General features: G+C 45.2%; 3 protein-coding genes across 3 annotated transcripts; 2 read left to right on the top strand and 1 right to left on the bottom strand.

Annotated features, from left to right (window-relative positions):
• The first annotated feature begins 1,271 nt into the window (after positions 1-1,271).
• On the top strand, positions 1,272-3,639 carry LOC100841501 (cytochrome b561 and DOMON domain-containing protein At4g12980). The gene is made up of 2 exons (XM_010230744.3): positions 1,272-2,092; positions 2,808-3,639. Exons 1-2 carry the CDS (start codon positions 1,478-1,480, stop codon positions 3,363-3,365), a joined length of 1,173 nt encoding a protein of 390 aa, XP_010229046.1. The 5' UTR covers positions 1,272-1,477; the 3' UTR covers positions 3,366-3,639.
• Positions 3,640-16,030: 12,391 nt separating this feature from the next.
• On the top strand, positions 16,031-20,061 carry LOC100839748 (aminotransferase ALD1 homolog). The gene is made up of 8 exons (XM_003558552.4): positions 16,031-16,218; positions 16,352-16,410; positions 16,517-16,584; positions 16,701-16,817; positions 18,449-18,511; positions 18,723-18,827; positions 18,917-18,967; positions 19,056-20,061. The coding sequence occupies exons 1-8, from the start codon at positions 16,196-16,198 to the stop codon at positions 19,881-19,883; spliced, it is 1,314 nt and encodes a 437-aa protein (XP_003558600.1). The 5' UTR covers positions 16,031-16,195; the 3' UTR covers positions 19,884-20,061.
• Positions 20,030-24,070, bottom strand: LOC100839443 (ribosome biogenesis protein TSR3 homolog). Its single transcript, XM_003558551.4, has 10 exons — positions 23,807-24,070; positions 23,180-23,217; positions 22,704-22,753; positions 22,557-22,622; positions 22,278-22,318; positions 21,957-22,093; positions 21,466-21,556; positions 21,044-21,115; positions 20,498-20,604; positions 20,030-20,400 (listed from the first exon to the last, which is right to left on the bottom strand). Exons 1-10 carry the CDS (start codon positions 23,878-23,880, stop codon positions 20,261-20,263), a joined length of 816 nt encoding a protein of 271 aa, XP_003558599.1. The 5' UTR covers positions 23,881-24,070; the 3' UTR covers positions 20,030-20,260.
• Between the last annotated feature and the right edge of the window lie 632 nt (positions 24,071-24,702).

Below are 24,702 nucleotides of genomic sequence, written 5' to 3'. Positions count from 1 at the left end.
TAGCTTCGCTACCTTCGCAATGTGCAATCCCGAAACCGAGACTCAGGCTTGTCGTCGCCGCTCGCGGTCGGTACCGCCTCCGGCTTCTCACCGCAGTCTGAATCCTCGATTTTGCCTCGACGCGCGCAGTCAATTTCGGCAATATATACGACGGACGTCCGTGGAACAAGCAGCAGCCGTGCACAAGTCAGCACGAAAACCGGCAAGTCCCCGGAGCTACTGTAGTCCGAATGAGCCGTCAAAGGGTACGACCGGGTGACCGGGTCGCTGTGCTTCGCCGGAGAAACAAAAGGCAAAGCTGCAGCTTCGAGTGTCACTGTCGAACATGTAGGACCTCTCACCAGATTGCACCAGTGCAAGCTAACTACGGATCAATCGATGTTGCCAAGATCTGTCTCTGTGACGAACGAGTCATTTCGCAAGGGTTACTAGCGCGTGTGGTATAGGCCTCCATATGGCACGCGCCTTAAAGCAGAACAAGTGAAACATTTTTTTTCCTTTTTCTAGGAGGAGATAGAACAGGTGAAAAGTGAAGAAACCTCCAGTTTCCAGCCGCCTTGGCGTGTCGTGTGCCGTGTGTGCGCTCGATCGATCTGCTGCGTGGATTTGGGGGACGAATCCGTCGTCGACGAGCGTGACCCGAGCCAGGTTTAAACAATTGGAAACAACACATGAGGCTATTGCCTGTAGAATAAGCAAAGGATGGCGGGGGAGCAGGGAAGGAAGCAGAGGTTGACCGAGGGCAGGACACGGTGCGCAGCCTTGAACTTGCTGCTACCTAATCCTCTCCAACAACTGCCTACTACTCGGCTGCTGGTAACAAGGCCACGACGCGCTAAACGTGGAAAAAGTAAAGCGGCCGATGCAGCGCTGTTCAGCTCTGACAGAACGAGTCTTTTTTTGCCCAACACGCTGGAACCAGAGTCCCGGCACGGCACGGGTGCACGGTAATCAGTAAAAGCAGATAATAATAATCAGATAGGTAAACATCTTTAAGAAAACTGAAATCACAGCGACGAAACAACCAATTGATGAAATACAAGGTGACCTCACGCTGTCTAGTAGTAACAGAAAACGTTGCCTGTTCAGCTGTGCCTTGCTATGTTTGCACCTTTGCTGCTTTGCAGCCTGATACAGCCCATCATCTGTTTGAGGAAACAGTCTCCGCCTAGAACTTTCAACGGATACTTGTCCGGAATGAAACTGTACCTCGGTTATTCAGCACCCAAGACCGTGTCACGCGAACGCTAAAATAAACACACACACACACTGGTCTTCGAAGCTTCCACCCACACGGCAAACTTCCCCAACAACCGCGCCCCGGTGCCGCCGTGGTCGCCATTACATATAGCTTCCCCCCTTCCCCTGCTCCTCTCACCAGCCCGCTCGCTCCTTCCTCCCGCTCCATTTCGCAACCCCAAAGTAAACCACCAACGCTAAAACGTAGTACGTGCTCTCGCTAGAAGCAGCACCTGCCATGGCGCGGCCAGGCCACCCGGCGTGGCTCCTCTTCACGGCAGCGATCGCGCTGTTCGCGGCCGGCGCGACGGCCCAGGACTGCCTGTCGGCGACGTTCCAGGGCGGGCGGACGTTCCTCAAGTGCAACGCTCTCCCCGTGCTCGGCGCCAGCCTGCACTGGACGTACCACGCCGAGAACGGCACCGCGGACGTGGCGTTCCGGGCCACGTCGGGCACCAACGAGTGGGTCGCCTGGGGCATCAACACGGACGGCACCGGCATGGGCGGCAGCAGCGTGTTCATCGCGTCGCAGGACGCCAGCACGGGCGTCGCCAGCGTTCTGACCACGGTCCTCGAGGGCACTAACCCGACCCTGACGAAGCAGGCGCCCAAGTTCGCCGTGCCCGTGGCGCCCACCGCCGAGTACAGCGGCGGCGCGTACACGATCTACGTCACGGTGACGCTGCCCGGGAACGCCACCCAGCAGAACACGGTGTGGCAGCACGGCCCGTTCACAGGTGGCGCCGTCGCGCCGCACACGCCCAGCGGGGCCAACATCCTCAGCGTCCAGAGGCTCGACTTCCTCTCCGGCCAGAGCTCCGGAGGCTCCAACTCCAGGCTGCACCGTCGTAACGTGAGTTCCTTTCTCCTTTCTCCAGCTTTGATTGATTAAGAGAATTTAACTTGATTAAACAAAGAGGAATCGATGGTAGTAGTACTACTCTGGATTTTTCTTGAATGGCTCAATGCTCGATTGGCTCCATTCGCCGTCGAATAGTTTAGATAATTCCCGAAAGAAAAATATTTTTCTTTTCAATGTTAGGTAGTTTTTGATAAGTGATGATCAAGTAGAGGACGGCGACGCCGTTTAAGATATTTCAGTATGGTTGGAGACTACTTGGAGATGACCGGAATTGAGAGAGAGTTGTTCGATTCAGCTATTTGGACGTGACATATAAGACCTCCCTAATGGTTTACTTTTGACGCTCTAGGATTTCAATAATACGATGTGATAGGTTGCAATCGGACAGTGATAGCGATGACGATAAAACCTATCCCCTCTGCTGATGCGTTCCTAAGCCAGAGATGGTCAACCAACTCCGAGAAGCAACCACTAGGAGGGAGCTGCACCTGCAGCACACCTTTGATTTGTCAGCAGACCAACTTTGGTAGTGGTAGTAGTATTATGCAGCTTAGCCGCCTAGAACTGTTCAACCTTGTAAAACAGAGTAATTTAGTACTCCTCCTAAGCATGCATCGAATTATTGAACCTAATCACCTGAATGTTTTGATTCTGATCGCAATTTTGTTTTTCGCTGCCTCTGACCATGTGCTCATATATGTAACAGCTCCACGGGATCCTGAACGCGGTGGGCTGGGGCATCCTGATCCCGCTGGGCGCCATGATCGCGCGCTACCTGCGCGTCTTCGAGTCCGCCGACCCGGCATGGTTCTACCTCCACATCGCGTGCCAGATCTCCGGCTACGCCCTGGGCGTGGCCGGCTGGGCGCTGGGCCTGAAGCTCGGCAGCGAGTCCAAGGGCCTGACTTACAAGCCCCACCGCAACATCGGCATCGCCATCTTCTGCCTGGCCACGCTGCAGGTGTTCGCGCTGCTGCTGAGGCCCGACAAGAAGAACAAGTACAGGGTGTACTGGAACGCGTACCACCACTCCGTCGGGTACTCGGTCATCGTCCTGGCCGCCGTCAACATCTTCAAGGGGCTCAACATCCTCAAGCCGGCCAGCCGGTGGAAGACCAGCTACATCGCCATCATCGCCACGCTCGCCGGCGTCGCGCTCTGCCTCGAGGCCATCACATGGGCCATCGTCCTGAGAAGGCGCAAGCGCGCCAAGTCCTACGGCGCCGCCGCCAACGGGACCAACGGCACGGGACTGCAGCTATAAGCAGATCCGATGTGTGTCGTACGATGCGTGTGCTGCACTGCGGCACGCCGGGTAGTTTTGCTGCGAGATCGATCGATGTGTTTATTTATGTCCTTGAGCTGTACTTCGTGTTGTTGTATCTGTCTTCTTACTGCTTCTCCATGCTTCCGTAGTAGGTATTCTTTTTCTTTTCTTTTCTTCCTTCTCTTCGGTGACTTTGTATACATTTTTTTCCGCATTGATGTATGATTACTTTTATTTATGTGGATAGTGTATGACTTATATCAGCAGATTTGCTATTTGTCTCTGAAATCGTTTCGTTTACAAGTAGGAGCTTGTCGATGCACATGATGGTTCTCATCACGGACGAAAATAACAATGGTAGAATTCACCCCGATCTCATCAACCATTAATTGGACCACGTTATTGCCTAAAGGAAGACGCGAGAGGGGCGTCATCAAACTCGTCAATCATGGTCGCAGCGAAGATCAGGACCTATCTATTTGTCCTTTTCTTCCATTTAGTCCCTGGGCTGCATGGAGCGAAGAGACGCGAAAACAACGGTTAGGATGACCTCGAGACAATTTGACCAGTTGTCACGAGGTCATCTGAAGAAAAAATTGCTTGACAGTGATCTAGTATCTTTTAGCTTTTTAACCAGTATCTGAAAGAGATAATCCTGTGAATAAATTAACGAAGGTGAAATGGAGTTTCAGTGAATCTCTTTGCTAAAAATCAACCTACTCTATAATAACGTGTGTGCTATTTTTATAAAGATTAAACATGAGTTGGTGAGATGAACAATCCTAGGTACAAAGACCACTATTTCTGATGTAACCTTGTGCTAATTCTACACACGGGGAGACGGGCAGTAGCCAAGTTGGACACGCGAAATGAAGAACCGACCTGCCCATGCATTCTAGAATCCGAGCAACCGCGGTATATGCAAGCATGATGCTCCAATGACGTAGATTTTTCTAACAAACAGTTCGATTTGACATCATGCATGCCGAATAAACATGACGTCACCATACATGCGCCCCCAAATGAGTGGTCATCGCTAGAGACTTATATCTGGTACGACAATGCATACACCAAATTGTAGCAAAACTAGTTAGGTGCACGTGGGTTGTTACCGATCAACAAATAGGTAAGAAACGTTATCTGATTTGAGTCAATCTTTTTACCCCTATATCCGTAGAGATTGAGCTTTTGTATGAATCTTGTACAAACCGAAGAGATAAAAATAAATTGACGTTGAGAGAATGGAATTTCTTCTTGCACCCAACAATGTCGTACTGAACATCACCACGGTGGTTCTTAAAACACCTTCACATCTATGTGTTTCTTTTTCCTGTCTAAACTATTCTTGGATCAACTGATACATGGAAATTTGTCAACAAACAAAGATTCAACTTTTAGATTCTTTTCCTGATTTGAAATAATTTGCGACTTTTACCAGTGAGCTTCGTGAATTTAAAAAGCTATCACTAAGTCGAAACTCTTCCCATCGTTGATAGAACCAAGGGGCTCTTTCCCGGATGGATGAATGTTTGTTTACCTCGTGACTTATCTGTTCCAGGAAAAGGAGAACATGCTATGAGTCCAAAATATGTAGAAATAGACTTATTAGAAGAAAGCAATCCTCAATATCGCACCACCAACTTCTCAGTATTCCATTCCCTTCTACAGCTATAATCATCTTCCTCCGAACGAACGAGCAAATTGTGACCATGGCCTCCGTAAAATACTGCACACTTTCATAACCAAATTGTACATCCAATTTAAGGAAAAAGAGCTTCTCATTCATTGATCAAGTAGTGTTACAAACATATTGCACCACCGGCAGTACAAACAGTGGAGCTTGGTCCAGCCATACACACTTTTCTAACCGAAAAAGCTTAAATGACATGGCTATGAACTTACATAGACAACATCAAAGGAAACCTATTAAGCTCTTGAATCTCACCGCTAATTGGTGATTGACTAAGTACTCGACTGTTCAACATGTTGATGAAGTTGTGCTGAGTGTTACTCTAAAGAATCATGCCTCTATCTCGCCCGCATCTGCAGAAAAAAAATCCCACCTCTGACATCAACTGCTTCTGAATAAACAATATCCAGCATACATCATACACCATATATGCAATTAGACAACTCAAACTAAGGTACGAGTACCGGCAATAGTTATATATAATAAACCAAATATGAGAAATGATAGCCTGGTAGCAACCAAAAACAAAAATAAAGAAATCATCAAACCTGATCTTCTTACTGCTATCTTTTGTTAGTGCACTGGAGTTATTTAAGGAACATGCAGGCTATACACATGAAATGAAATACTTAGATGAGAAGGAGAATAGATTGGGTGATTATCTGACGATCTGTGCAAGTTATCCTTGGAAAATCCCTTTCCAACCTGAACAAAACACACCCAAACTAACAACACATGTTCGACCTTACAAACCTGCATGGGCACAAGATTAAAGATAGCCTAAAACCAACGTGCCTAAAGCCTCTAATCTCCATGAGAGCAGAGAACCCATCTGCTACTTAAAATCAAGGCTGGAAACCTGAAGACCATAGTTGAGGCATCATTGGTTCCAATCCAAGATTTACTAAACTTGGATGAAGCTATACTTAAGCTTTCAGACAGGTGGAGAGCCTTCTGGAGATGGGGAAACTCTGTTTGTTTCTTTGATCAAAATTCTCAAAAAGAATTATGATACTTGACCATTTATGCACTTAAAATAATGGACATAAACCTGTGGGGGTTTAATTAATGGGGCTTGAAGACTTCTGTAACACTACCGATTTCATATAGAAGGGAATCCATCCCTGATTTCATTAATTATACCATAAAGTTGCAAAAACAATAAACAAAGAACGCTGCTGTCCCCTTTCCTTTTTGTAGCCAGGATCAAAGCAAAGAATTATGAATTCTCTTTTAACCCCTTTCCATAACTTAATTACCTTGCCGCTAAGAAAATTACAAATTCACTATCTATTATACAATCAACATGAACTAATTAAGGCACCACTTTACTTTGCTTTTCAAATTCATCAGATTTCACATAGCATATCAGACCTGAATTTCAGAAAAGAGGATGCTGGAAGAGAGTTTCAGAGTACGCCAAAATAACAGTGAGAAAGAGACGAATCAACGAAGCGTGGAATAGAGTAAACTTCGGGGTCTCAAGGAGAATCAGCGGAGCTCCTTCCTAATATGTTAACTACCACTCCCTCCGATCCTCAGCAATCCCCGACACTTATTATGGATCGGAGGGAGCACTAACTTTTGCTGCAAGACACAGAGAGGTCCTGCCTCTTGAATCTTGGTGGGGAATGTCGTCCAAAGATAGCATCACATGTAAATGAAAGTTTCAGCAGGGGTGCACAAGGAGACCATACCATAAACCATGTTTTTTTTGTATGCTATCATAAACCATGTTTTTTTTTCAAAAGCAAATCCCCAAATACGTGCGTGTGGATTACACAAGCAATTCTTGATTCTGAATATAAAATTACAGGCATCTCATGCAAGTAGCGAGGTATATTCCTAAATTCTTTGAATATTGTTCAATTATGGTAGTATGTTATACAGGAATAGTCACAGGAGCAAAACACCAAAGGTATCTACCAGAGATGCTTGTTTCTGCCAGTAACAAAGTCAATTACCTAGCTTGCTGAAAACTTCATGCCACCAAGAATGGCCTCGTTGCTTGCGTTGCACCGAACTTGTTCGGTGCATCTATTATCATTCTGCATAGAGTTTCAGTGTCTATTTGAATTCAGGAGGAGTTACAGTCAACAACACAAGGAGCACAATGAACAACAACTACATGTATAAATGGCAACACAAGTCAAGAAGAGTATAATCTAAAAATAGAGGTACTTTGAAAATATATTATTCCTTTTGTTAAGATATGATCATTTGTAGCACGATTGCCTATCAAAATCCCTGCTGAAAATATAACCAAATAGTGCATGTAATCAATAATCAAATCATTATGCTCTATAGAGTGCCGAGCATACCCAAATAATTGATTAGATTTGCCAACTATCATGTACCTGCTGTGGCGTGATTGAAATTTGATATGCAATCTTTGTGCACAGAAAATGTTATGCGCAAGGAAACAAAATGCTGACATGCCCATGAAGCACATACCTGAAAGACAAAATCACCAGGCCTGGCTGCCGCGCCGGCTCCACGTACTCCATCACTCTTCTCCTCCCAGCTACCGCATGCTTGACCTAGGACATGGGCTTCTAGAGGAGCAGGAGCGTCCTGGTCGTGGAGGTAGAGTAGCGGGCGAGGTCCTCGGGCATGAGGTCCTGCGACATCCGCCCATCACGTCGAAGCCCATGGTTGCGGGCGGCAGAAGGGTGGGCTGGGGCGCCGGCTCAGCCTTTGTTGCCGGCGTGGTCTGGATCGGGAGCTGGTCAACTGGATGGGAAGGGGGTGATTGGATCGTTAATGGCGGCGGGGAAGCTGCTGATTGGATCGTGATTGGATCCGATGACCAGCGAAGATGCTGCGAGGCGAAGGACGGCGAAGTTCATGGCGCCGGGAATCGGATGCGAGGGAAGGAGGATGCGGGAGGAGGAGGCGACGGAAAAGCAGCCGACGGGGACGCGGCCGGATCGAGGTCCCTAGCGGGTGGTTGGTCATCAGAGCACGCGAGGATAGAGGTCGGCAGCTGCTGAGATGGGGAACAGAGGCGGCTGCGCCAGAGGCGAGGAAGGGCGGCGGAGGTGGGGAGAATCCTATCGATATCGGGAGAGAAGGGCAGGTAGCGAGGGGATCCGGTTTTTTCTCCGTTCTCGTTTTATCACGCGTGGGTGGGTCAGACGAGGTGGATCAGACGAGGAGGTACGATGGACTAACGTAACTGTGAATTAAGGAATAGTAAAGACATATATAAATATAAAAAAAAGTAATTGATGGTTTATCCATCTTCTTTTTATAGTATGGTTTATTATCTACCTCGTTTTTTGACAGCATGATTTATCTAGCTCGTGCTGGTGAGCAAACTGCTGAAGGTGAGGCAAACTATTTTGTTAGAACAATGATCTGATTTTATTGATTCAGGAAAGAAACACAATAGATTGGCACAATCGAAACAAATACAGACAATGAACATTCTCGATAAAACTAAAAGTATGGTCTCCTCTAAGTAAACTTCTCTAGACGGTGGGAACACGAAAGCAAGAACAACGCTTCCTTGGTAAGATGGTTGCTAGGGTTTCTCCACGGTAGGTGAGGTGAATTAGCGAGCCGTGGGAACACGAAAGCAAAGAACAACGCTTTTAAAACATGGACTGCATAAGAGTTCCTCCGTACATGGGCTGGGCCTATAGGTGTCGTTTCGCCAAATAGGGGCTGCATAAGAATTCTCTGTAGACGGGCCTTCGTTTAGGTGTATAGTCCGTTAGCATATTTCGAGCTTGGGTTCTGGGTGTGTGTGGGCCGAGCTTAAAACAAGGGCCTCCGTGCCCCGAGCCTGCTCACGGGGAAGCAAACTTGCAAGGCCTTGCCATCGGTACGTCACTTTGGGCCTGCACCATCCTCGGCGTCTCCTCTCCTGGTTGGGCCTTGGCGTCTTGGTTTTTTTAGGGCAACCTTGGCGTCTTGTGGGTGCACGATAATGGTCAGGCTCAGGCATGCCTCCAACGACGGGTGCCTTGTGGCAGCCCAAGACGTACACGGGCCCAGCTACGCCCTAACGAAGGTTTTTGCGAGCTCACAAAATCGAAGTTTTTGTGTGTGCCAGGATTAGAAAATCGAAGTTGGAAACGGTAAAAGTGAAGGAAACAATCCCAGGCTATAAAAGGATATATGTGGGTATATAACATGTAAGACGGGTTACCTACCTTGAAGTCTTGAACAGTTGAACTTGAATACTATCGAATTCAGTCGAATGTACCCGCAAAAAGAAAGAAAAAATTCAGCTCGAATGAATTCCGAGGGGTCAACGACGACGGGGGCAATTAACCGTGTTCGAGTGTCAAGTCCGTCCCCGACGTTGAGATTTGCGAAAGGGTCGGTCTTCGCCTCCGCCCTCCAGTCGGTCAATTCAACTTTCAGGAACCGGGAAATACTTGTGTTCACCCACGAGTACCATTGTCCAGTTCGCCAGTCCCTTTCCAGCACGCCCGAGAATGCTCTCGACCAAATGCTTCCAGCCGCTCACATCTCACGTACACCCGTGTGAGCGAGCTAATTATACGTTCGATCGTGTGTATAGCCACGGTAACTACTAGTCCAGCTTGCGACCGTGACTTGTCACTTGACGAAGACAAGGGGGCTCGGGTTTCCGTCTTTTCCTTTCTTTCACGGACCGGGAATATTACCGGAAAACTTTCTCCTCTTCTTCTGGTAGATGGCACGCGTCACTGGCGGGGGCGCGTGCCGATGCGTGCACGATTGTGTGTGTGGGCACGTACTGAGTGTGTGGAAGGGACTTGGAGACGTACGGGACGGAGTAGTACGTACTTTGTTCCGGTTTATTTCTTGCGGTTGTCGACCACGCTCGCGCCCACTTGGCAAGTCATGCAGTTTTAATTCCTACAGTAGCTCTTAGAGTCCCCGTGAATTACTGTAGAAGATGACTACGTACCCCATCGGACTAACTTTGCTTGGAAGATACCTGCAGGAACGGGTGTTTCTTTCAAAGTTTAGTCTTCCAGGAGATGCGCGCGAGAGCTGAGATGAAGTTTTAACTGACGCATGATGGGGACTTTATAAGCTGGATGGGTGTTTCCAGAGGAAAGGGATAAGGGCATGATATGTACGAGCCATACATGTACGCGAGCCACCTGTGCCCAGCTATGTACGTATACGTATTTAAGGCCCAGAATCACTGCATGTACGTATTCACGTGGGTATCTTTGGAAAATACCGAGAAAAACCCAGCCAGCTGACAGCACACTCACGCACCCGCAGGAGTTCCTTGTCGCCCGCCTGCCCTCGATACATCCACACCACACAACGATGAATTGATGACACAAGCGCGCCCAGAACTGAGGACGTCACGTTCTGCAGCACGATTATTGTTAAACACACGCAGGCAGAGTTCGGGTGACAGCGTGAGCTGCGCCGACCAGGCAGGGAGACCCGGCCATGCATGCACCGGTGCATGTCCACGAAAGATACTAGGTTGGACCACTTCACCAAACATGCATCGGCTTAATGGCTACATTTGCCAGGAAGCTCGCGTGCATGCGAGTCTTAATTTGTTGAAGACTCTCTTACAATACAGTCGTAACATTGGAGTCTACTCTTGAGTGACTCTAAGTCGCCGAGACTCTCTTACAATACAGCTGGAGCATTGGAGCCTACTCTTCAGTGACTCTGAGTCGCCGAACGTTGGATTTTCCAGAAGTGTGGAATGTTCAACCCAATGATGGTACCGTAACAGTACGTGCTCACTCCATTTACATAGAAATCTAACTTTATTGTAAATAAATATTTTAAATTTTAACTAAATCTATCAAAATTTATGACTCTAGTTTAGTTAATCTATCTAACCCATCATGATATATATTTTTATACTATTATACTTATTTGGTAGATGTTGATGCATTTTTTGTTAGTTTCATAAAAAAAAGTTTGATTTAAGACAAAATTAGAAATTCTTATATTTAGGAAGGAAGGTAGTACTACCTTTTATATCCAATGTAAAAAAGTTCAATCATTTCACGGTTTAATTAACTTTTGTAGTGTTAACCTGTACTGATCCAGTTTTTGCTCAGTTTGGAAAAGATTATGTGTTTATTATTGCACCTGGACGTACGTCAAGCTTCGGGCAGTGTTTCTTATGGAGCAGATAGTTTCATAATTGTATAGCTTGACGTACTGATGCAAAGATACTATCTGCTCCATAAGAAGAGATCATGTTTCTTAATTGTATAGCAACATTATGCAAAGATATGTCGGTTTCACTTGCCCTGAGATTATGTATCCATGTGACTTTGTGTGATGATATATAGTAGAATTCGGCTATCGCCTGGTATCTTCTGTCTTCTTTCCAAAATTGCTTTTGCCCCAAAGTCTTATTTCCTAATTTGTGCCAGCAGGAGTCGATTTTTCTTCACGCTGACACATTCAAGTAATATAACCACCCAAACCTAATCTTTGTGAGCTCACTCATATATGACGACTAACTAATTAACAAGTCTCCGCTCTTGTCAACTCATAATGCATTCACACAATAACTTATATTTGCATGGACTTGTCAACAACCAATCAGCTAGCCACAACTTATTATAAAGTTCATTATATATGATACTTTATAAAGTTGACTGTATGGAGGAGGAACAAAAGTTTGTTTCTTGACTTGTTTTGGCTCTCATAACGAGGTCTCCCATTTGGTTAATTTAAGGCAGATTCTACGGTACCTATTACTCCCTAATACCCCGGCATACAAACTCCCTAATACTCCAGGCATACAAACGGGAGTATTAGGCGAGGGCATTTTTGATTTTTCACATTATTAGTAATAAAAATAAAATAAAAAGCAGCAGATCTCTCGTCTCTCTCTCCGTTTCACCGATCCCAGGCCGCCGCCACCGCCCGCCCCAGCGAGCCGACATCCCTCCCGCGCGCCGCCGCTGTCGCCCTCCAGGCCCTGCATGCTCCGCCGCTGCGGTCTGCCCAGCGCGCCCCGCCGCCATGCTCCGCCCTACGGTCTGCTCAGCACGCGCCGCCGCCATCCCAGCCGCCTTCCTCTGACTACTTTGGCGAAGGGGAAAGGAATAAACCACTGATGATGTTTTTTCTTACTTTTTACCCTTACCTTTCTAGTACTCCATCTTGTTTGAGGTGATACTCCATACATCTAAATTGGAGTATTAACGAGTGTCAACTAATCTGCACCCTTAGATCAAAGAAAATGAACGGTCCAAATTAATTTTGAGGTACTGTAGAAGAGCTCTATTTTAATTATTTTGTTAAAAAACTCGCTCACTTCGTCTTATTTGCATATCACCTGGTCATCTTATGTATTCTTGTTAGGTTAGGTTAGGCACTTAGCAACAGTACAAGATTTGCAATGGTTGTTACATTGATAATTTGGTGTCTTAGAGGAAAAAAGTGGAAGGCCCCTTTATAAGGGAAGAAAAATATGGGTTGAGTTGTATAAGATCATTGCTACAAATCATACTAGATTTTGTCTACCGTCCAATTTCAACCCATTGGGCTCAAGTTTCTTTCTCTTCTCTCAGACTTTTTCTTCCTCTACTGTTGGCCTTGTCTCCGGTGGTCCGACCTGATCCTACTTTGCCCAACCACTTGTCTCCTCTGTTTGAAGGATTCCTAACGGATTCTAACAATTAGGATTTTTCCCCCTATGTGTAGCATTTGTTTCATCGAATCCTAAGGGTGACCAAATTAACTTGATTCCTAAGGATTCTACACATAAGGTGAGACTTCGTTAAAAAATCCTAAGGATTGGAATATGCACGACATTTCAATCCTCTATTTTTCCTATCCCCGTGACATTAAAATTCTGCAAACCGAACAAATCTTGAGTTTGGTGCCACTACTAGCACTGCGATGCATTGCCACCCAACCTTCACTGAACCGTATACTTAGCACCGTTGCGCCGCTAGTCCTGCATTGCCACCGGTGATCCCTCTAGCCCCGTGAGACTCGCTTCTTCTCTGGTGCTAGAGCCCCCCCCCCCCACCCCCATCTACGGACCCCAAGTTCTTCCTCGATAACTCATCTCTAACTCTCGTCCATCGTTGCCATGGTGGCTGACCGCAGAGTCGCCATCTCCATCTCAATCATGCCCACCTTCTATTGCCACATGTCATGCTCCACCGGCTCCTCTATAGCTCGGCAAAATTGACGTGCACTGAGACTTCAGGGAACCCCAGCTGTCTGGTGTATAGCGAAACCAAGAAATATGAGTCGTCGAGACATATCAATAGTACTATAGTACTATTAGGAGCTGTACAATAGAGTGATATTAGCGTTTTCTCAGCAAAATCGCATAGGATAAAAGCTGACACGGAGAGAGAAATGAATAATAATAATAATAATAATAATAATAATGTGTTAATTTTTCTTCTCTTTGCAAGAAAGATAAGACATTTTTTAATTTCCATTGTACTGGATTTCATCTTTTCATCACACTTTGTAGAACTACTTTTATTAATGTGAGCACTAATTGCAAGATATAACATTAGGAAATACCTATATTATATGATATATTTTATTGTCTTCTCTAAATAACGTGCAAACATATATTACATGCTCTCACGTACCATCTATAGCTTTGTACATCTACCTTTTTAAGGCATCTTCAATAAGTTGCCCTCCAAGTTATTTAGGAAAACAAAAGGCTGTTATATAATATAGAAAATGTGTGATTATTAATTAAATCAGAAAACACAAGACGAAGAAAAAACATCTTGTACACTAGATCGAGAAGGCGTGAAGGGATCATCCCTTCACAAGAAATGCAACATTCTCTCTCTCATCTGTCTCTGTCCTCTTCGACTTAACAAAAATCATAAGTGTCATATCTACAGTAGAAGAAACCGAAGCCGAATTATTGTGTCTGCTTCTTTGATTCACAATGGTAAAGTAACTTTGTTTTCAAAGGATAGGTACAAAACACAGGCCTAGGTTATCTCTTACAGGGACTGTTCAACAAATCTAATTCAGTACGGCTACTCAACTTATCGCAAGAGACTTGGTCAGAACCCAGAACTTCATCAGTGGTCGACATGGAAAATATCCCTATCCTGCCAAACACACATGCAAAGCAACCGATGCACAAAAACACAAGAGCCATCAGGAATGGTCGTCACAAAAAAGGAAAAGAAAAGGAAAAGGAAAAGAAGAGCCATCAGGATTGGGCGTGAATTTTTTTCCAATCGGAATAGTCGATCCAGACACTTGTTGCTTTCTTGAAACTAGCATATGTGAATATACATGTCCCTTTTGTGCAAGCATGCAGGCATCATACTGCCAAGATCGAGTACTTGTGCCATGCATGTAGCTGTACTGCTACAGTACTCAAGCATGGAGACAAAAAAAAGGATAGTCATTGTTGGAATTTTGACCGGTATGAGCCAGTCATTTGACATATTTCAATAATTCCTATAAATCTCATCGTTCCACGTGGCCCATTCATGCATGCCAGAAGGTGAAACTAAAATTTACTCTCACACTGCTACTCCCTCCATTTCAAATTGATTTGGAGCCGGCTATTTTGCAAAAAACTCTGTTAATTTCTGAAATCAATCTACATTACACACCTTCAACTGAAACGTGGATCGCGGCCTGATTCCGGAAAACAACAGGCCTTTTTTTTTTGCGAAAGTTCCAATAAAACGTGGATTGAGTCTATTTTGGAAAACAGTAAGGATGTTTTTACAAAAGTGCCGGCATCAATCAATCTTGTACAGAGAGAGTAGTTTACAGAACCTAGTTTACAAGGAGTCCAACCATCGTACAAGGGAATTCCTTTACGTGATAACCGAAGAAGAGAACCAGTTGGTCTCCTCTTTGCAACAAAATCAAATGAGATCTGGTCGTTTATTAATATGATAAGTATGTGATATCGTTCATTAATCCGGCCTAACAAGATCAAATTTTATGCATAAGGCCAATTGCTGCGAAACTCTTCGCTGATTGCAGCGCACAGCACACTTTTCACCTAGCCGGTCATACATGCACCGCTTCTGAAACTTTCACCCCCAAAGTAAGAGAGGATTTTATATTTGTTTAGATGGCTACCAATAATCTGACAAGCCAAATGGCTCTTAGCCAACTCTATTTCAACTTTTTTTTTTATCACAGTTGGTCAATTTAAGGCTAGCAAAACCATAACTAATTACTGCCTCTGTCCTATATTAAGTGACTCAAATTTATCTAAATATGGATGTATTTATGCCTAAAAAACGTCTAGATATATGTAATAGAAAGTCACTTGATATGGGACAGAAGGAGTACTAACCAATTTTTTTTTGCGCACATACTAGCCAAATATTTGGTAAGCCAAGTTCAGACTCAAACCAAACCCTTTCACCATCCGAATCTGTCACCAAATTGTCGAAGGTAGTTTACAAAAAGAAAAAAATTGTCGAAGGTCTGTTAATGATTTTTTTTCCTGCCATGTTTGGCTGTTAATGGCAGTAGATGGATTGGCTTTGGACTGTTTGCTTCTCACATAGAAAAAAGGTGCTGCAGGACATTGACTCTGCGCGTGTGTGAAGTTGTGAACTATGCCATTCGGGTCTTGTGTTATCAATATCAATTGCACGGAGTAAGAATGAAATTGGGGGCTTGGCACTCACATTTGAGAAAATCCATCTGAATTATTACGAAATTCAGACGGACTCAAGGTTTGGTGAGATCGATCAACAGCCCCTGCCAGGAAAATCATATATACATACACCGTCCATAGGTATTCGTACACGTGGCGTGCGTACGAGCTGTGCAGGTGTGAACGCGCCCCAAAGCGAAGATTGTCCAAGGGGGACAAACCGTGCCTAGCCGAAGACTGCCTAATTGAACAGATATCGCATCTGTTTGAACTGAAATCAGCTTGCTTCCGACCATGGACATCAGTTTTCAAAGTGGACCAACCGGTGCCACGGCAAGGCTACTTTTCGACTCCGGTTCCCTAGCTAGCTAGCTTAGGCTTTCTATAAATTCAGCATTGCCCACATTCTTTTCTTGCCACCTTTGGTTGCTCCTGCCAGCTCTATAAATAGATTCAGGAGCTCGTTTGCTTCTTGCCTCCAAGAGCTACCCGGATAGCTTAACAAACCTCCATATTCTTGCATACAGCAAGAGTCTCTGCTTCCTAGTCAATTGATCTCCAACCTCCGCCATGCCGACAAATATGATCTCCAAGTACTGCTGTTATTGTTATTGTTTTGTCGTGTGTATATATGTACAAACTGTGGATGATTCATGTGTGTTACATGAAGAGATCTCAGGTCGTGCAATTAATTGGTGCTTCCCTTTTGTTTGATCATCCATTCAGGGTACTTGAGAAGGTTGTCCTTCCACCCGATGTTGCACCTCGTGTGAAGGCGGGAGCAGGTATGCTGCAGTGTTTAATACACACAAAGATAGATAGATGTCTGTTCATCATTTCCTGTTTCCCCTTTTGTATGTTAAGTGTTAATTGCTGATGATGCAAATTCAGCTTCTCGGACGAGCGTGCTTCGTAACCCGAACATGCAGAAGCTTCAGAAAGGGTACTTATTCCCGGAGGTATATATACAATTATACATAACAATTTGCTGTCTTGTGTGTTTTCACTGACATTTGAGCATGTTCTTCACTCACTTAACGGCGCGTTTGTTCATCCTTAAATTTGGGCGGTTCAGATCAACAGGAAACGCGAAGCGCACCAGAAGAAGTACCCAGAAGCGAAGGTCATCAGCCTGGGCATCGGTGACACGACCGAACCCATACCGCGCATCATCACGTCAGCTATGGCTGAGGTATATTCCTCCTCTTCTTCTTCTCCGAAGCATTGCTGTTCTTACTTGCGACCAGTCTCGAACATGCATATGATCTGCAGGGAAATAGTACAACGAAGGGATTCGAGGGCATGAATTTTTCTTTTGAATAAAAAAACAGAACTGATACGTATCGTTGATGGTGTCAAACTGTCAATTAAGGCTCAATTATAAAGTAGCTCCCATAAAATCTGCACAAGATATTCCTACATGTTTCATTTTGTTCTTGCCGCGTGATCTTATTATAAATGCTAATCCAGTGCTAGCCTAGCCAAATAAAATACGGTGCTGATTAATTAGTCCAGTCTTTATCTTATGCAAATACCCAACCATTGCACAGATACTTCTGGCAATTTATACGACATATATAAAACGGAAAATGGTTGTCATGCAAGGCAAAACCTTCTCCAGATATAGCTTACGAGCACTGCAATGGCCAGACCTCACCAACTACACTAAGGCAATGGTCACATAGGCAGGGTTCAGATATGAGTCAAGAGTTCAGCCCTCCAGAGAGCAGCATATCAGTCATATGGAGTCTCAAGATTCAAGAACATCGATTGTTCTTCTGCTTCGCACCAGCAGTACCCTCTGCCGGTGCCGGATGTACCAGACAATTGCTAAAAGAGGTTATTCTGACGTGCGTACGCATCTGATCCACATATGTTTCACTTGCACAAATATGGATCGAAGAACTTTCGCCCAAGTAGAGAAGATGACCACGTCGTCGTAAGAGCCATCTAGCTAGATTCTTAATCCCCATCATCGCTTGGAAAATTGAGCTACAACCGCATTTTGACTTGTCAGACCTTTTATCTCTCATGCATGTCGTTCGCTTTTGATGCTAGACCATTCTTTGCCTGCAAAGAACATAGTATAAGCTTTCTTTCTATGTCAAGCGTTTCATCTTGTCTGAGAGATCACTGAGACTCTGCTTCTCAAGTACTCCTTTCCTCATTTGTACTGCTATAAACCCATACAATTGGGTACCACCCTCACACACAGCCATAACTGTATACAAAGTGGACATATTCATAAGAAGCTAATCAGGAGAAGAGCACCCATCAATCTCTGACTAATCCAGGATATATAACAGTAGGATAAGGTGTCTGCTACTGCATGTGCATGGCTGCTTTATTTAACTATGTGGACTAGTAGTCTGTGCTAGCCTGTGATGCCTCCACATTTGTTGTTATAGCATACGTGGATTGGCGTATATATTGCTCCTGGCTAACAATCCTGAAGTAAATACAATGGAAAATGCTATCAAATCGATCATATATTGGTCAATGTCTGTCTGTCCCCCGCACATAGCTCATGTTTACATCACAGGACAAAAAGGGCATGACTGCGACCCGAGAACCATTTTAAATACACGCAAAAGAAAAGAGAACCATTTTAATCCTTGCTTTGTGTCACACTGCTGCTTGACTTTGATGTGGCTGAAATTAACCAAGCTTGCCCAACTTTTTCTCTCTTAAACTTGTTCTACAATAAATACAAACATGATGCAGTTACCTTAATGGACTTTCTTGCTGAAGAGGCTGCACCATGGCTTGCGTGGTACAGAAAGGAATAGAATGCCTCACAAAACATTCTGTCAATTTTTGCAGTACGCACTTGCGTTATCAACTCCTGAAGGCTACCAAGGCTACGGCCCGGAGCCAGGGCAGAAGGTACGGACACTCTACTTGACCAAAACATCTACTCTGCAGCACACAAATAAGGAACGTGATGTCTGTAACAAAAAACAACAACCTGATGTATTCGTATTCCTGAAGAAAAGATGCTACTCCCCCGATCCATATTAACTGTCTCAAAACAGCAACGAGATATTCCAGCGAAACAAGAGACACATGCCTGACGAAAATACATGTATTTTTGCAGACTCTGAGGAAGGCCATTGCTGAAAAAGTGTACCCAAACATGGGGATAAGAGACACTGAAGTGTTCATCTCGGACGGCGCACAGTGCGACATCGCGCGACTCCAGGTCCTGCTGAATTAACCGATAACATGTTCAAATCCTCTTCGCTACATATAAATCTCCAACTCATCTCGTTTCTTCCTCTCTCTCTGCAGATGCTGTTCGGGCGAGACGTGACCATTGCCGTCCAGGATCCCACCTTCCCGGTACCACGATCGGCACCACCCATTAAATTGAGACACTTGATCAGCTCCATTGTCTCTGAAATTTGCGTTGGTTCGTTTGTGGGTGCAGGGTTACGTGGACAACGGCGTGATCATGGGGCAAACGGGGGACGCGGACGAGTCCGGACGCTACGGCAGGATCGAGTACATGCGCTGCGCGCCGGAGAACGCCTTCTTCCCGGACCTGTCCCTCGTCCCCCGGACGGACGTCATCTTCTTCTGCTCCCCGAACAACCCGACGGGCCACGTGGCGTCGCGCGAGCAGCTGCAGCAGCTGGTGGACTTCGCGCGCCGGAACGGCTCCATCGTGGTGTTCGACACGGCCTACGCGGCCTACGTGTCCGAATCCAGCCCAAGCCCACGGTCCATCTACGAGATCCCGGGGTCCCGCGAGGTTGCCATCGAGATCTCCTCCTTCTCCAAGTCCGCGGGCTTCACGGGGGTGCGGCTGGGCTGGGCCGTGGTGCCCGACGAGCTGCTCTACGCCGACGGCTCCCACGTGGCGCCCGACTTCGACCGCATCGTCTGCACCTGCTTCAATGGGGCCTCGAGCCTGGCCCAGGTCGGCGGGCTGGCCTGCATTGGGTCCGAGGAAGGCGCCGAGGCGGTGAGGAAAGTGGTGAGGGTTTACAAGGAGAATGCGAGGCTGCTGGTGGAGACGTTTGAGTCGTTGGGGAAGGAGGTGTATGGGGGCGTGGATTCGCCCTATGTTTGGGTGAGGTTCCCTGGGCGCCGGTCGTGGGAGGTGTTTGGAGAGATTTTGGAGAAGACGCATGTTATCACGGTGCCGGGGTCTGGGTTTGGGCCTGGTGGGGAAGGGTTTGTTCGGGTCAGCGGGTTTAACAACAGGGACAGGGTCGTCGAAGCCTGCGCCAGGCTCAGGAACTTCCTCGCCTAGATTTCCTGCTGGTGCTAGTACTTCCTCCTCACACACCATATGATTCCTACTTGTATCCACGTATGCTGCGCGCAGGCAATTCATCATCCATGTATGCTCACTCATACCTCAATTTGGAACAATAATAATGGACACAACGATGTCAGTTACCTTGTTAATCCAAAAGGTTGTACCCCAACTTTTTCATGGCGTTTTGATACACGAAGCAAGCACTACAAGTGTCCAAAGATTGCTTTAGATCCACAACCTCAAGGCAGCTTCATCTTATTTGGACTGGCTGAAACATCCTGTTGTGTGGTGGCACATAAAATTCGGTTTCTTTCAAATACAACTTAAGTGATCCAAAGTCTGCCAGGCATCCTGCTTGGCCGTTTCTTCTACTCACTTTCACTCCCCTCTTCGCTCTCTTCGTCTTCGCTAAGGTTCAAGTGGTTCATGTTCTCCTCCAAGGGCGGCAAGCCATCGTCAGAATCAGCATCTGATCCTTCATCTGTGCTTTGGTGAGATTTACCTGCCACTGTGATGCAAAAATATAACCGAATACGAACAATATGAATACAGATGGATAGCTTTGTGGCAAAACAAAATCATCTGTAATGTGATGCAATCGTTACCATCTGCAGGTGACTTTGGAACTCTCGAGGCGCTTGATAACCAGGAGTTCTGCACATTGATGATCTCCGTGCCATTTTCACATTTGGAGTATGCTTTCAGGAGATCCCTGCACATTATTACAAGAGAACGGTGTGAAATGACCTAGTACATCATGTCAACTAAACATATCTGGTAGAAAGAATCTAGGGTTGATAACGTAAAGGCAGATCGCACAAAAAAATGAGTATTATATTCCGAGATGATTGAATGCATTCAACCCCTAATATACTGCGTACTAAAGTTTGCTTGACAAAATGAAAAATGAAGCAGTGCCGTATGCAGGACAGACTGGAAGTCAGCACTTGGCAAGTATAACCAGAAACAGAAATTAATTCAATTCATCGGTGTAATAGTTATTCGATTTACATTTTGCAGGCAAATGGTACATCCAACATGCATCTCCATTCTCATTGCTTACTCTATTATAAACAGGTAGATTGGTGTACATAATCCGAAATTCAGTACAAATTTATATGAAATGTTACTCTTTTTTTTACCGCACATACCTGTTAAGTGACAAGAATGAGTGACCCCACTTAAACTTTGCAAGCAGCAGTTCTCCTGTATCTTTCTCCCCACTGAAAATATAGTTATAACATAAGCAGGCGCCCTGGCAGTAAATAACTAGCACTATCCTGAACTAAATTCACATGCTGCTATGTCACACTACAAATTCGGATCGACAAGTTTACCTTGAATAGCATAACAGTTAGTGAACATCAAAATGCCTAAAGTATCTCACCTCTAGATTCAAAACTCAAAAGCCTACAATGAGATCTCATGGCTGTGTATACCCCGTAATATAGATCAAACCAATGTAATATGACGACACATGATGAATTTGGAACTCTCAAAAATACTTAATGATGCAAATTTACTACATCAATAGCGTAATACGGACTTCTTGATAGTCAAGGCTAGAATTTACCATATAATTAGGGCTGCTGATAAAGCTTCCACACAGGACAGCTGACACGGGCGGCCATAATTCACAGGGTTTGCTGCTACCAACCATGGCACTGCGTACAGTAGAATAAAACATAACTTCATTTAATGAATCCAAACAACTTTACAAGATGCAAAGCCTTGTGAAAGGAACTAATTAGTGACCTAATTTGGTTGAAGGAAAACATGGTTTAGAAAAATTCAATCAAAACATAACTTATGTTCTAAAATATAAACTGACAGAACAGGCAGTCTGAAACTTTGACCCACCAGAGTGCGACTCTGAAAAATTTATAAACAACAACTAGTTTGAAGTTATGCACAAATTTTAATGGAAGCATCATATTGGTATGCTACACTACAACTATTTCCATGCAGAACAGGTAGGACAATTCTAAATCATAATAGACACCGACGATGCTCCCTTTTACTGTTTACCCCGTTTTACTGTTTACATAAATATAATGATCTTACAGAGACGAGGAGCACCACATCGGAGTTTTGCAAAAGGAACATCATCTAAACGTGCCCAAGAACAATCAACCACGGCCAATCCTTTCTGTTGCACGATAGGATGATCTTCCTTGGATACACAATGTGTCCCAACAGGGCTGAAAGCAAAAGAAGGAAAACAATGAAGCAGGGGGAAAACAGAGGCATCATCTCAAAGGCCAATTTACCTGAGCAGTCATAATATGTTTAATAAAATTACACGGGATGATCAAACTGAGAGAAAGCACAAAACTTAGCTTCACACGATTTCCCATAATTCTACTGCATAGCTTATAAAATTACCTCAAAACAACACCACCGAAACCATTTGTCACTCGCAACTCCTGTAAGACAAATAACAACCTCATTAGCAGAGGTAGTGCCAGGAGTTTGACAAAAACTGTGTTGTAAGAGATTGCCAAAATTCTAAGAAGAATCAATTTGATGATATTGGGTATCCATGACTCTATCCATGTGCATGAAGTATGTGCAATTCACTTTTTTTTCTAGCATGCACCTTGGTTCTGAGAGGAGGGAAAAGGATTGGGAATTTTGGATGTTGTGAACCAAGTGGTGCCTAACCTTTAAAAGCCCAAATCTTGAAAGCTTGCGACCGGTGCATCTTTTAGCATCGCATTGCCCAAAGTCCTATATATTACACAGCAAGCACAAGAGGTTAAACACATTGTCAAATGAGCACCATAAATTAGTTGTTAACATTATACCTACCCACATTGCGAGCTGAATTTTGGGGACATTAGATTCCTCTTCAGTGCTGTCTGGATAGTAAAAAAATGGCCTTATAATTAACAAGCTTTCAGCGATATCTAACGTGATTTCATAAAAACAACTTATCATGTTATATACTTTCTACTGAATTTCTGCACAATGTAGCCTATGAACTAACTACGATCAACAAAAACAAATGGAATTCAGGTGGCACTCCGCACTCCTCCCTTACCCACCTACACCCACCCACCCACAGGTGACCATTCGTTCTTTCTCAACTCCAGTCATGATTATCGTATGTTTCATCAGTCACACCAGATACTTGACATGATCATGTGAGCAGTATATTTTGAAGTAAATGAATCTCAATCTCATACAGTAATTTATCACTCATAAGCATGCTCAAAGAAAACAATGTTCATAAGCAACCAGCATCACTGCAATTAGAGATAAAAAAATGTTCCCAAAATGTGTACCTTCCTGCCTTGGAAGTGATGTTCCAGGACCATCATCACTGAAATCAGAGATAAAAAGGGTTGTTCACTTCTATTTGCAAATGCAGAACGCAAATACTAACTTCTGGTGAAGAACATTTCATCTTCTCTGCAGTAGGTACATAACAACGCGACAACATGACATGTAATAAACTCAGCAGTAACACAAATCGCAAAATAAAAACATCTCGAGTTAAAACTTTTAACTACGAATCTAACTTCAATCCATCTTCTTTTTAGAAATTAGGCATCAGGCCCGGTTTGATTAAAGCCACAGAGTCAAAGTACAGGATTTCCAGTACAAAACGTAAATAACATGCGTGATGAGGTTAATTTTATCGGCCAAACACCTCGATCCAATCATCCCACACAAGTTCCTCCAACGAAAACCCAACTTTAAATGATGCGTCTCACCGAAATCACCAAAACACCAGTAGAGGCTAGTTTAAGCAGACAAGCAACTCTGCAAGTTTACCGCATCACAAGGACTCGGCCGTAGGCCCGTAGGTAACAAGCCGAAGCAAAATCTTACAGGCCCTTACACAAAACCCTAAAAAGGGGCAACTCTTTGGACAGGACGGGCAAAAATAGTGGGTGTTTGACAATTACCATGATGCTTCTTGTTTGGTGCGGCGTGAAGAGGAAGAGGATCCACGGCCGCGCCTATGGCGGCTGTATCCCATCCTAGAAGACTTGCCGGCGGCGTCCCGTTCTCCTCCTGCAGCGACGGAGGCAGCGTTGTTCGGCACGAGAGGTGGCCTGTGGAGATGGGGCGAGGAGGTCCGGCGCGGCGCGTCAAGGGGATGGGCGGCGGGGAGAGTCCAGGAGACGGCGGCGCGCACCTGGGTCACCGGCGTGAGGCGGAGCAGCTCGGGCCTGGGGCAGGCGGCGCGAAGTGAAGTGGGCTTAAGCGGCTGAGCCTGAGCGCCGATACGGAACAAGTCTGACCATATGAGGCCTGACCGACTCGGCCCGTGCAAACCAATCCTGGCCCGTTAACTAGAATAGCCAAGGCCTACAAAAGGAGCAAAGAGTATCCACGTCTTGGGCTCGAGGAACACGTCGTTCCGGGTTTGCGGCTGCCTCTGGAGTCTCCACGCGGCGGCGGCGGCGAAGAAAAGAACCGATCGTCACCCACCGGTCGTCGATGGAGGTAGCACCAACTTGCCGGTGAGCACGCCCACGCCTCTTCTTCCGTTTCCGTGATTTTCGCTTGGATATCATTCGTTTTGTTGACCTCGAGGAGGCATGGTGTTGAAGCCTCTGTTTCCATGCCCTAATCTCTTGCCTGTCAAATGACTAGTTAAAACACTGGAGTTTGGAATCCCACGCCAGACAAGAAATTATACTCGGCAATCAAAAAGCTGCTGCTCCCTCCAGTGGCAAAACCGTGTTACTACCATGTGATCTGGGAAGCAGTGATTGTCTTTTAAAAAAATGTGTTAGGAATAGTAAGTACATCGTTAGGTTGAACATAAACATGCACTGGCCGTCATTAGGGTACA

Source organism: Brachypodium distachyon, chromosome 1 (genome assembly GCF_000005505.3).
Source record: "Brachypodium distachyon strain Bd21 chromosome 1, Brachypodium_distachyon_v3.0, whole genome shotgun sequence".
NCBI lineage: Eukaryota > Viridiplantae > Streptophyta > Magnoliopsida > Poales > Poaceae > Brachypodium > Brachypodium distachyon.
The sequence above is the reverse complement of the archived record's forward strand: the minus strand, read 5'-3'. Positions and strand labels throughout refer to the sequence as shown.